The 12,115-nt window shown below is 55.6% G+C and overlaps 1 protein-coding gene across 1 annotated transcript; it reads right to left on the bottom strand.

The window, feature by feature from the left end:
• Nucleotides 1–2,621: 2,621 nt before the first annotated feature.
• Nucleotides 2,622–10,497, bottom strand: VSIG8 (V-set and immunoglobulin domain containing 8). Its single transcript, XM_068538300.1, has 7 exons — nt 10,449–10,497; nt 6,311–6,486; nt 5,558–5,759; nt 5,211–5,432; nt 4,347–4,466; nt 3,834–4,011; nt 2,622–2,904 (listed from the first exon to the last, which is right to left on the bottom strand). Exons 1-7 carry the CDS (start codon nt 10,495–10,497, stop codon nt 2,622–2,624), a joined length of 1,230 nt encoding a protein of 409 aa, XP_068394401.1.
• Between the last annotated feature and the right edge of the window lie 1,618 nt (nt 10,498–12,115).

A 12,115-nucleotide genomic window follows, 5' to 3' on the forward strand; every position in this document is an offset into this window, starting at 1 on the left:
GTGATACTGCACATTTCTCACGACTCCATGCCAGGACATCACACTGGTAGCCTGAAAGCAGCCATGATCGGAGAATTTTCTTCAGGGAAATAGCACATGATACACATCAGGGCTTCCCAGCCCCCCATACCCTCAACCTCGCTCCCAAAGGCACTGGTAAACATTTACCACCAGAAATGTTCTCCTCTAACACTGACAACGTTTCATGCAGGAGAAATGAAAAAAGGTCAAGGTGTCCCTGAAGCAAAACCTTAGAAGCAGAAACTTCCCTCCCTCCTCACCCAGAGGTGATGAGTGCAGTGATAATTTATTTAGGGATTTGGGAACTTCCCTGGCTTCCCTGTCGAGTCACCCTGCCAAAAGTTGTTTGCAGAGTCTCTCTAAAATCTCTTACTGCACTTTAATGAGCTTTTCTTGCCAGAGCCTCGCTGTTCTCACCCTTCAAAGGAAGGCTAAGTCTGAGCCCAGCTCCCTGGTTGCTAGAATGGGGAAGATGATGTCATTCAACACAACCTGTACAGCTGACTGCCTCTGTCCCTCACCTCCTTTCAGGAAGCTGAGCTGGAGGCTCCTCAGACTGGGAGAGCCCTCCCCAAGTCACCCTATTCAATCCCCTGCCTTAGGGCAAAAGTGTGCCAGGCCCAGCACCCTGCTGAAGCTCTAACTCTCTATTTATGAACAAATCATCCTATAGGTGCTCATAAATGTTTCCAAATAAATGAGGGGATGGGTGGTTCCTGCAGTTCTGTTCCCCTCACTGCTTAATCCCCTTACCCGTTGTATCCCCATCCATCCTCAGTAATCCCCACCTCCCCACTCTCACTCCAAGACATTTGTTCCTGGCTCCCTCTGTCCCACCATCATCTCTACTTTCTCTTCCCAAGCTCTATCAAGGCAGAACCAGAGATGCCATCACCCTTTTGCAAATACCCAAGCCAACCAGAAGGGTTTCCTAGTTATGTACAACCAAGCAGGGTTTCAGGGCTTCCTCTGTCAACAGACTCTGAGGTCCATCCATACCCCGCACTTCACATGGCCACAGGGTAGAAGCAGAAAGAATCAGGAAGCCCAGCTTCTCCTCAAGAGAAGAAGAGGCAAAAAGAAAAGGAAGTGCCTGGGCTCTCAACAGGCAGGTGGCTGGGCAGAGGCAGGTAGAACAGAGTGACCTTCAAGTACTATGCTTTTCAGAAGACCCTCAACCCCTAGACTAGGCATAGGTCCATTTGTGTGCCTGTTGCAGTCATCCTGTATGGAGTACAGCCACTTGGTCCACTAGAGGCAGCTGAATTGGAAATGTGATGCTTAGGGCTCCCTAAGAGTAGAACTTGGACCAAGGGATAAAAACTATGTGGGGTCCAAAATTGGGTTGAATAGGAGAAATATGGATATATCTCTGACCGTCAGAGGCCAAATGGACTGCTTTGGGAGGTAGTGAGTTGCCACTGCAGGTATTCAAGAAGAGGTCTTTTGTCAATAAAATATCTTTTGTCAGGAATGCAGTAGAAGGAATTCAAATGTCAGAGAAAATAAGCCTGATGTCCTAGAGTCAAACATGCCCGGATCAAAACCTGTTATTACCTTTGTGGCCTTGGTTAAGATAACTAAATCCTCTGAGCCTCAGTTTCTTTATCTATAATGGATACTGCACCTCATAGGATTAAATTAGACAAAATATGGGAAAGCACCTGGCATTCAGAGGGTGCCCAATAAATGTCAATCCCCCTTCCATTAAAAAAGGGACTAGATTAGATGAATTTGGTCTTTCTACCCCCAGAGTATGACTCTGAAACCCTTCCTGGTTTTTTGAGAAGAATGGCATACATCTGGGAGAGATAAGGAAGTCAAGATTTGGTAGGTAAGGAGAGAAGGAAGGAGGATGCTGAGAATGGTCAGGGAATATTCAGAGAGGTCATCCTTGCTGTTACCTTGTTTCCTTTCTTTTGATTTCTGGAATAAAAGAGAAAAGTGGGATTCTGGATTTAAAATCAAGCCTGAGGAGTCTCAGTTTCCCCATCTGCATAGGGAAGGGATAGGATTAGACAGCCCCTTTCAGCTCTAACTGTTCTCGATCTAAGGAGGGGGAGGGGGGAAATGGTGCAGAAATGATGCGGGACGACAGGGAGCAACGCCCCTCCCCCCATCCCTGAGCAGGGCCCACCACCCTGACCCCATGCCCAACCCTCCGTGGAACCAGTCACCTCAGTCTCGAGTCTTACGTTTTCTTTATTGTGCTAACACTGCCGCCTCGGAGCTCAGACCTCACACGCACGATTCAGTCCAGACCCCCACCCACCCGGCCCCCGGGGCTCCCTTGGCTGGGAACGCCTGGCCTCCGGCCTCCAGCGCTCTCGGACACTTCCTCCTCCCTCCCTCTGCCCGAGCCTCGTGGCCCCGGGTATGCGGAGAGGGCCGAGACGGCCTCTCTTCCCTCCCCCGCCCCCTCCCACTTTAGGGGAGGAGGCGCAGCCGCCCAACTCAGTTCCCGAGGGAAACTCTTCCAGGCCCCCTGCCGCCGGGCGGCCCCGGGCAGGCGAGGTCGGCGCCGGCCCGAGCGCGTCCCCAGCTGCAGGCAGAGAGACCGCACCCTCCTCCTGGCCGGGCGGGAGCCCGGTGCCGCGCGCTCACACCAGGAGGCTGTCCTTGCACGGCAGCGGCCCCTCGGCGGCGCAGTCGGCTGGCTCTGCACTCTTGACCTTGACGTAGACCGGGGACCGGTCCGCTTCGCAGTCCAGAGCGGCGGCGGCGGCGCTGGACGCCAGGGCCGAGTCCTCGGGGCCTTCGCAGTGAGGAGGAGCGTACTTGAGGCGCAGGGAGCTCCTGACCTTCTGCATCGGGTACCCCAGGATCTGGGTAACGCTGCTGCCGCGCCCCTTGGCCTTGCACCCGGGCGCCACGTCGTCCTCTCTGTGGAAAACAACAGGCGCGCGGGTGAGCGGGCTCCTCTGCGGCGCGGCGTGGGTACGGCCTGGGCAGAGCCGGGGGCTCTTGGCAACCTCTCCTCTCCCGCGCCTCCCTCCGCCTCCCCTCGCCTGTCAACCTCAGCCTCGACCTACTCTTTTCTCTGCCTCTTCCTGGGCCAGTGACCCCGCAGCACTCCCGGGGGCACCATCCCCACCCTCCAGACAGGGCTTATCCACACGTGTCTGGACAGCCCACGGTAGGCAGGCATCCCCATCTAGGCGCCCTCCACTGCCCTTCTGATCTTTTCGCAAGACCACCGGCTCGGATAGAGAGGGCACCTTGGAGATCCAGAAGGAGCTGCTTTCCCTGTCCTTTCCTTAACTAACCTTGACCTTGCCCTCTGTCTCTCTCTCTCTCTCTCTCTCTCTCTCTCTCTTCTCCTCACCTGCCTCTTAATCTTCTCCCTCTTTTCCTCCATACCCAGGGCATTGCAATCATTAGCACTGCTAGTCTTGTTCTATTTTTATTTCTAGTTTGTTTCTAATATAAGTTATTAGCGCTATTATTTATATTAATTAACTCTTCTTAAGTAAGCATGTCCAAGAGTTCTCACTGGTGCAATACAGGGGAAAAGTGAGAAAATAAGTACAGGCCCTGCCCTGCAGGAGCTTACAGTCTAGACAAGACAGACAGACAGGTGCAAAGATGGGAGGGAGATGGAGGGCAGGGAAGCAGAAGTGAAGACTGGACATGGGAAGGCGGAGAGAGAAAAGCCATACGACGAGTGGCCGGTCAACATGCTGGGGTCCCAGCACTCCATGGTGATGGCAGGCAGGGTTGGGGTGGGGGTCCCAGCCAGCCGGTGGCAGGCAGGGGTGAGAAGGGGCAGGGCGCCAGCCCCCTGCCGCACAGCAGCATGCATCAGATTTTACCTGATATCATTAGGCAAGTCACAGCAGGCCTTTCTGCGGACCTTGCCACTGTAGCAGAAGGCACCGCGGGGCCCCCTGCGGCAGCCCCAGACGAGCCCCCAGATGCCCAACGTCAGACAGCCCAGCATGAGTAAAGAGCCCAGCACTGCGCCAATGATTATTCCTATGTGCCAGGATGCTGGGGAGAGAAATAAAGATTAGTCAGGCTTTCTGCAGCCTGGCAGATGGCTGGCTAACCAGGAGTTGCAGGGGCAGGGTGTCTCTGGGAAAGAGGACGGGGGACCCAGGGGATCTCAGGGCCCCTGGACACACAGGGAGGACTATATGGGGAGATGCAAGTTAACCCCTCATGTTTGCATGTTTCTCCCAGGGCTTCCCAGCTGCCCCTGGCAGAGCTATGCGCTGATGGCAGTGGGAAGGCAGAGCCAGCTGAGGCTCCAAAATACAGCACAAGTTCCTCCAGTCCAACCCTCCCAGCCACAGGGCCTCCAGGGCCACTGTCCCTGCACCCACCTGAGACCTTTACCTCCACCACACATACGCTGTAGCCTACATTGTTGGCCACTGTGCACTGATACAGCCCATCATCCTTGTCGGAGATGCCTATCAACACCAGCTCACCATGGTTCAGGCCTGAAATTGAAGGAGCGTCAGAGGGCTGTGGTGAGGCCGAGGGGCCTGGTCTCTGAGAGCTTCACCCCAGCCTAGACCACTGCAGGGTGGGGCATGGAAAGAGGGAAGGGTGTATGCACACACACAGGTCCACCCCACTCTCCAGGTGAGTCACCTTCCCCCTGCTGAAACAGAGAGGCAAGGAAGGGGCCCTTTTCCAGCAACAGGAGAGAAACTGTGAATTCACTCGGTGACCTTAGGGGAATATGTCCCCTCCCTGAGCCTTGGTCTCCTCATTTGTACAGCGAGGGCAGGGTTACACCAGAGGAAGTCTAAGGTCTCTTCCAGCTCTGATAGTCTTTGATTGTGAGTACTAGGCAGCTTCTGCCTGTGCCAGAAGCTTTATACACCTCATCCATTTAATCCTTACACGCCCCTGGACGATAGACATTATCATTCCCTTTTCATATACTGTAGAATGAAACAGAGAGGTTAAGCCACTTGCCTGAGTCTTGTAGCCAGTCGTGGTCCAGCCAGGATTCAAGCCCAGCTCTATCCCAGACCATTCTCTTTCCAAATTAACCATACTGCTTTCAACTGACTCTCCCCTTTTGCCTCCTCTTCCCTCAATAGCAGCTTCTGGAACAGGCTCAGAGGAGGGGTCTCCCACAGGGGTTTTATGTTTGACTTGGTGCCACTGATGAACCAGGGAAGCCCCAGCGGGACCCAGCATCCCAATCTTCCCCTCTCCCCGGGTCCCCTCACCTTGACTTATGGAGATGTAGAAGGACTCGTCGTAGGAGGCCTCAGAATGGAAGCTGCCCTGGGACTGATAGGAGCTGGCACGGTAGGGGCGGGTGTACCCACTGATCTTGTCCCACTTGTAGGTGAGAGGCAGGCTGCCCCCAATGACAGAGCACTTCAGTACCACATTGTTGCCGTATGACATGCGGCCCTCAGACCAGCACTTGGGCATCGCAGGCCGTGCTGCAGGGAAGGGGGGGCAGTTGTGAGCCAGGGTCCAGCCAAGAGGCAGAGCCAGGCTCAGGGTGGCCAAGCCGCCCTTGGCTCTGAAGTCTGGGGAAGAGGAGCTCAGAGGAGTCTGGTCATACCTTGGACAGTGATGATGACCGTCCGGGTGGCCACGGTGGTCTTCTTCACCCGGCACTCATAGGTAGCTGTGTCGGATAGCTGCAGGTTCAAGAGGTCGATGGAGGCATCGTACTGGCTGGGATCTGGGGCTGCAAAGCGGACCCTCTGCTGCAGACTGGGGAGGCCGCCATGGTTGACCTTCTTGTTCTGGTAACTAATGAACTGTGAAGAGAAGAAAACAGAGATGGTGAGACAGGCAGAGCCAAGGAAGGCCTTGTGGATTGGCTGTCTTGGGCAATTCACTGAACTTTTCTGAGACTCAGCTTTCTCAGCTGAAAAATGGGAAGCATGATGCCTGATCCACTGACTTTCAACAGAATGTGTGAGATCAGATGAGATCAACCACTATGCCTAACGTCTACCTTCCAGGGGCATGTGAGGATTAAATGGGATGAGGTGTATAAAGCTGCTGGCACACAGAGAAGCTGGCTGGTACTCAAAATCAAAGACGATCAGAGCTGGAAGTATATTGTCTGGGCCAGGACAGTGCCTCGTCTTCCCTTTGGAGTGGGGTGGGAGGAAGTTGACTGACTGGCTGACTTGAGTGGTGATTACAGAGCTCCTCCCTGTTCCCTCATTCTCTGAGAAGTCTTGGGGGAAGTTCAAGGCCTTGGTTTTCTTATCTGCCCTGCTTTTCCCCTCAGGGTGCTGGTTGCCCAACAGGTAGATACCATGAAGTGTAGAGTAAGGGGAATCCTGTGCCCAGCACCTACCACATTCTCCTGACGTGAGGGTTCTGGGTTGACCTGCATCCACTCGATGCCCAGCCCATTAGGACCATAGTCCTCAGGGTCCAGGATGTAGGGGCAGCCCAGTTTCACACTGTCACCTTCCGCCACGTTCAGGGTTTCCTGGTTATCCCCATTGATCCGCACAGCGGGCAGAAGTGCTAAGACACAGGCAGGGCAGATGGGGTAAGGGGAGCAGGACCAGGGCTTGGGTGGTCAGCTTCAGCCCCCCTCCCTCCACCATTCCTGTCAGTGGCAACCCAGGGCTCAGTGGGGGTTCCACAAGGAGGAGGGGCTGCTCTGAGCGTGTGCATAGGTGTGTGCGTGAATTGATAGACGCATGTCTATGCAGACTTGTGTAAGCATGTCTGTATTCTATGATCGTGTAGGGTTGCATCTATACAGTTTGTATATATATATATAGCTGTTAAGAATGCTTGTATGGGGGACTTCCCTGGTGGTCCAGTGGTTAAGACTTCGCCTTTCAATGCATGGGGTGCGGGTTTGATCCCTGGTCGGGGAGCTGAGATCCCACATGCCTCGCGGCCAAGGAACCAAAACATAAAACAGAGTGATAGTGTAACAAATTCAATAAAGACTTTAAAACCAATCCACATCAAAAGAATCTTAAAAAAAAAAAAAAATGCTTGTATGTTTGCATGATTGCGTATCCATGTATGGGTGTATACACATATGTACATTGTATGTTTACGAGTGTTTGTGGCCGCTTATGTGTACTGTAGGGAGATTCATGCATATGACCAGGTAGAGTGTCTGCTTATATATTTACATGACAGCGCATGTGTGTGCGTGTGTGTGTGTGTGTGTGTGTGTGTGTGTGTACAGGCACATGGAGCACATAGAGTTGTTAAATGCTCTGATGGAAGAGACTCGTTGGTTAAAAGCCACCTCTGGGGCTTCCCTGGTGGCGCAGTGGTTGGGAGTCCGCCTGCCAATGCAGGGGACACGGGTTCGAGCCCTGATCTGGGAGGATCCCACATGCCACGGAGCAACTAAGCCCGTGCGCCACAACTGCTGAGCCTGCACTCTGGAGCTCGTGAGCCACAACTACTGAAGTCCGCATGCCTAGAGCTCGTGCTCTGCAGCAGGAGAGGCCACTGCAATGAGAAGACCGCACACCACAACGAAGAGTAACCCCTGCTCACCGCAACTAGAGAAAGCCCGCAAGCAGCAACAAAGACCCAACACAGCCAAAAATAAATAAATAAATTTATAAAAAAAAAAAAAGCCACCTCTGTCTGGACCAAGTGAGGTGGTCGTGTCTAGAGGCAGGAGGATGGACACCGTGGCCCCTGGAGTCCCTTTCCAGCCCAAGGAGCAGAAGAATGCGTATGTCTCTGTGTGTCTGTGTATGACAGCGCATGTCTGCGGCTGTGTGCCCGTGTGACAGTGAATGCCTGGTTGTGTAAGTGCTCTGAGTGATAGTGCGTGCCTGCGCGTGACTGTGACCGCGAGCCTAGCTGGGTCTGTGTGTGATAGTGAACGACGGTGCTGGGACCATGGCCACACGCATCTGTAGGACAGGTGAGCCTCGTGTGAAGGCGTGTGGCATTGTGCGCTTTGCGTCCTTCCCCTTGTGTGATCGTGTGGTCACCTCCACGTGCTCGCTCCAGTTGAGGCCTCTCCCACTACTGCCAGCCTCAGCCCCACTGAGTCAGCCTGAGATGAGGAGCCAGGATCTGGAAGCTCAGGACTGATCTCTCCCTCCCTAACCTGAAGCCCCAGGCAAGTGCTAGCCCCAACCGGTTGGACCTAGAGAGGAATATGAAGGTGGAGGTGTGCCCAGGGCCCCAACCCTGGCTGGGCTGGCAGCATGCCACCTCCCAGCCTCCTGCAATCCTCCCTCTGCCGGCTCCTCACCCAGCCTGGCTCAGTCTCCTCCTGTGAGAGTCAGCAAGTCCTTTGGAGCCCTAGCCCTTGGTCTCAGCAACTCATCCTGCTCTGCCCTTCTCTGGCTCTCTCCTGGGACCACCTTCACACTTAGAGAGCATCTCACACACACAACTGCACACTGTCGCAGCCAAAGAGATCAACACATAGACAAACTCTTATAAGCCTTCAAAATGCAGATACCTACCTAGGCAGTCCCACCTTCTCACACACACGCACTGTCGGATCCATACAGACACACATCTACACACAAACACAAGTGCGTATTAATGCAGAAGACACACCCGCTGTGCACACTTAGAGCCCCGCATGTGTATTCATGCAAGACCAAACATACCTGCAGAAGCTTAGTCCGGTTCTACAGAGCCAGCAGGCACCCTTTCAACACCCCTAACAACTCAGGCATCACTGAACCTGCCCCTCGGAATCCTGGCTGGGTCGTCAGCCATGTCCTAACCCCCTAGGCTCCAGGGTAATCCAGAGCAGGCAGGTTAGCTGCTGAGGCTCTAACGGGACCTGGTGATGCCTCCTAAAGCGCCAGGCCAAGCTAACACCAGCCCACTCCTGAGATAAGGATCCTGATGCCATCTGCCAGGTCCTGGGCTGTCACAAAGCAAACCAGGAATGAGTCAGAACTCAGCAGAGAGCAGAGGCCCCACCCTGGGGAAGGACTGCCGAAAGTAACCCACAACAAGAGAATGGTCTCCATGCCCTGGGAGCCAGCCGGAAAGGAGGGTAAGCATTCCAGGAAGGGGACTTGAGAAGGAAGGACAAGCTGCAAGAGAGTGCCTCCACCCTGCACTAGGCAGAGTGTCTGCCCTTGTCCCAGGCCAGGGAGGCTCACCCTAGCCTTTCCGTCTCCCTAAAAGCTTTCTCAACCTTCTGCCAAGGGTTCCAGCTTTTCTGCACCCCTCGCTCTCCTGGGGAAGTTGCCCCTGGTGTCTCACCTTCATTCCTCTTGCTGTGGCACTGAGGAAGTACTTCCAGGGAATGTGAGAGAAGAGAGAGGCTGGAGGGAGGGAAGAAGACCAGAGTGGGAGAGAGAGGTGGGCGCAGAGACTTGGAGGGAGGGAAGGAAATGACAACAGGCTCGCCAGGGAAGAGGGCAGACACCTCAATAGTCGTGTCTACTCTAAGCTTGTAAGTCCTTTGTGAATTTTTCAGCTTCTTCCAGAGCTCCTAACCCTCCCTCTGCAGATGAGGGAGGGGAAGAAAAGGGAGGGGAGAAAAAGTGGCTCCCACAGAGGGTATTGGCGCATTATGACATTAAGACACTATACACAGAGATGTCCCAGGTCCCCACAGCACAGCTCCTGAGTGAGCTCTGCCCGGCCAGCTCTTACCAGAAAGAGAGGGTGTTGCAGGCATCCTGCTAGAAATGCAGTCATTCACACATAGTCACACTCTCACACCAAGGCTGAAAATGCACCCCCCCTTCCTGAGCTCCTCCCCCAGGCCCCCTTAGCCTGAACCCAGACCCCCAGGAGGGTCTCAGAGCCATTTCCAGCAATGCCCACACAGATGGGCCCTTGCTGGGACTTGCCCCATCCCAGGCAGGCAGCCGTGATGTCCAGTCCTGAGCCCTGCCCTGCAGACGTGCCCCAGGGAGCGGGCTCTGGGAGTTACCCTCCCCACCCTCCCAGGCTTATCCTAGACGGGGTGGGTGCTACCCTGGAACGCTCACAGCACAGGGGTCCTGAGCAGAGGTCTCAGGCCCTGGCTGTCCCTGGCCCACTCACACTCCACCAGCCTGAGGCTCTGCCCTCTCGAGGCAAGCAGGGTTGGGGGAGAGGCCTTCCTGCTGGAAGGACAGAGACCAATGGAAAGGGGATCTTTCCCAGGCTGTTTCTCAGCCCCCAACCAGCTTTGCTGCTCACCTGCCCCTCCTACCCCACCCCCAGATCCCCCAGTAACTCAGGGCGAGCCCTATGCTCCCATGCGCAACATGTGCATACATGTATGAGCCCCACACGTTCACAGACACGATGAAGAACCATCCAAGAACACGTGCCCCAAACCTTCAGGTGCAGGGCTCTCCTGGGGAGAGGCCCCCTTGGCAACACCCAAACCCTGGTAGCAGCAGGGCGAGGGTGAGCGGCATCCTGCCAGGGCATCTCAGCCCACCTTCCAGGTTCCTCTGTGAGCCCTTCGCTGCCCTTTTCTTGCCCATCCGGCGTCATGCAGGCACCCCTGCCCCTCCCCAGCCCCATACCTGGGCTCAGGCACACGAGCAGAAGGTGGAATGCTCCTCCGACTCTCATGTCTCTAGGTTCAGCGTTTCCTCCGCCTGGGCTGGGATCCCTGGGGCCGGTGGCTATGGGGCCGGCGGTGTTGGGTACGTAGGGACCGGTAGACGGAAGGAGAGCTGAGGGCCCAGATGCTGCCCGGAGTGGCAGGAAGGTGCAGTGAGGGCCCGGCTGGGGAGCAGCCAGAGTTATTACTATGAGAGGGAGGGGGCCTGGTCCCCACCTTGGGGAGGAGTCCCAGGAGCCCTAATTAGCAGGGTGACACAGTGGCTTACCCGGGAATTACCCAGCCCTTCCCCAAGCTCTTCCCTATGCTGAGAGTGGTGAAGGACGGCCAACGGGACATGTAATTAGACATCTGTTAAACTTCCACTTCCTCCCGGCCCCAGCCTCGGGGTGACGACAGTTGCCCAATTTTACAGTGTCCACAGAGCTCCCCTCACCACACATTTACTGCCTCCTTCCGCAGGGGAAATGGAGAAGAGGAAGGAGAAGCCAGGCTGGGGATGGAAGGGTGGTCAGGCCTTGAAGGGCTCACACTGACCCCAGGGCACTGGTGTCTGACACGCCCACCCAGCGCAGGCTCCAGCATTCCAAATTGTGGTCCCCTCCTCCTATCCCTGACCCTACAGACCCCCTCCCACCCAGGTCAAAGTCTGTGGGAAAGGGCACCAGGGAAGGGGTCACTGGGGCTGGAGGGGAGGTCCTGGCAGATGAAAGGGCCCCAGGACTTCAAAGGGAGCCAGGCCTCCTGAGCTGAAAGAAGGAGGGAAGGGGTGTGTAGGGGAACAGGGTCTTCCCCTGGCTGCCCCCTCTGGAGCTGTGCCCCCCACCCATACCTGACGTGAGGTCACCCCCAGGTGCAGGGGATCCCTGGGAGCTGGGGGTGTTACAGGGGATCCAGACCCCCACCTCCCACACAGATCTACAACCAGTTCAGTGAGGCCTGAGAGGAGAGGGACCAGGGTGTGTGGAGTGGGCGAGGTGAGTGGGCAGGTGGTTGAGGGGCTGCTAGGGAGAATAGCGCCAGGAGGGCCGGGAAAGGGTATGCCTGAGTGCCTGTATACTCCCTCACCAGGATGTGTCTGTGCATCTTTGTTGAAGAGCGTCAAGCCCCTCTACGTGCCCCTCTTTCAGGGATCGCTTGGTGCCCTGGCTTCTACGCACAGGAAGGGAAACCAAGGACCTCATAACCGGGACAGGCATCAGGTGACTAAGCCATCACAGTTCTGGGCAGGTTGGAGCTGGGGTGGGGATGTCCTGCTGGGCAGAGGGAGAAGATGGAGGGCCAGCCCTTGCTTATTGGTCCAGGGGGTCCCAGAACAGGCCTTGGGCCTCCCCTGGATTCCAGGACTGCCCCATCAACAATGGTAAGGGTCTGGTCATGAGTTGCCATGTTCAACAGCTTAGCCCTCTCAAAGGAATCAAGGGCCTGCCCCCGTCGCTGACAGATGCGCAAAAAGGGTAGGGGGGAAGAGTTTTGGAGAGAGTTATGGGACTCAGGATGCTGCCAGGGCCCACCCCCTGGGAAAAAATAAGACAGAACAATAAGGAAGCACAAGGACTCCGTGCGTCTCTACATTGCAGCCCCCCAGCTGCACTCCCAACGATAACAGGGCGCTCTGGGACCCAC

The sequence above is a fragment of the Eschrichtius robustus genome, chromosome 3 (genome assembly GCF_028021215.1).
Source record: "Eschrichtius robustus isolate mEscRob2 chromosome 3, mEscRob2.pri, whole genome shotgun sequence".
Classification (NCBI taxonomy): domain Eukaryota; kingdom Metazoa; phylum Chordata; class Mammalia; order Artiodactyla; family Eschrichtiidae; genus Eschrichtius; species Eschrichtius robustus.

Coding starts and splice junctions, on each gene's coding strand:
- VSIG8 (XM_068538300.1), bottom strand. CDS start 10,497: ATGAGAGTCGGAGGAGCATTCCACCTTCTGCTCGTGTGCCTGAGCCCA. Junction 5,760..6,310: donor CCTCACGTCAGGAGAATGTG/GTAGGTGCTGGG, acceptor TTCTCTTCACAG/TTCATTAGTTACCAGAACAA. Junction 2,905..3,833: donor GACTTGCCTAATGATATCAG/GTAAAATCTGAT, acceptor TGTTTTCCACAG/AGAGGACGACGTGGCGCCCG.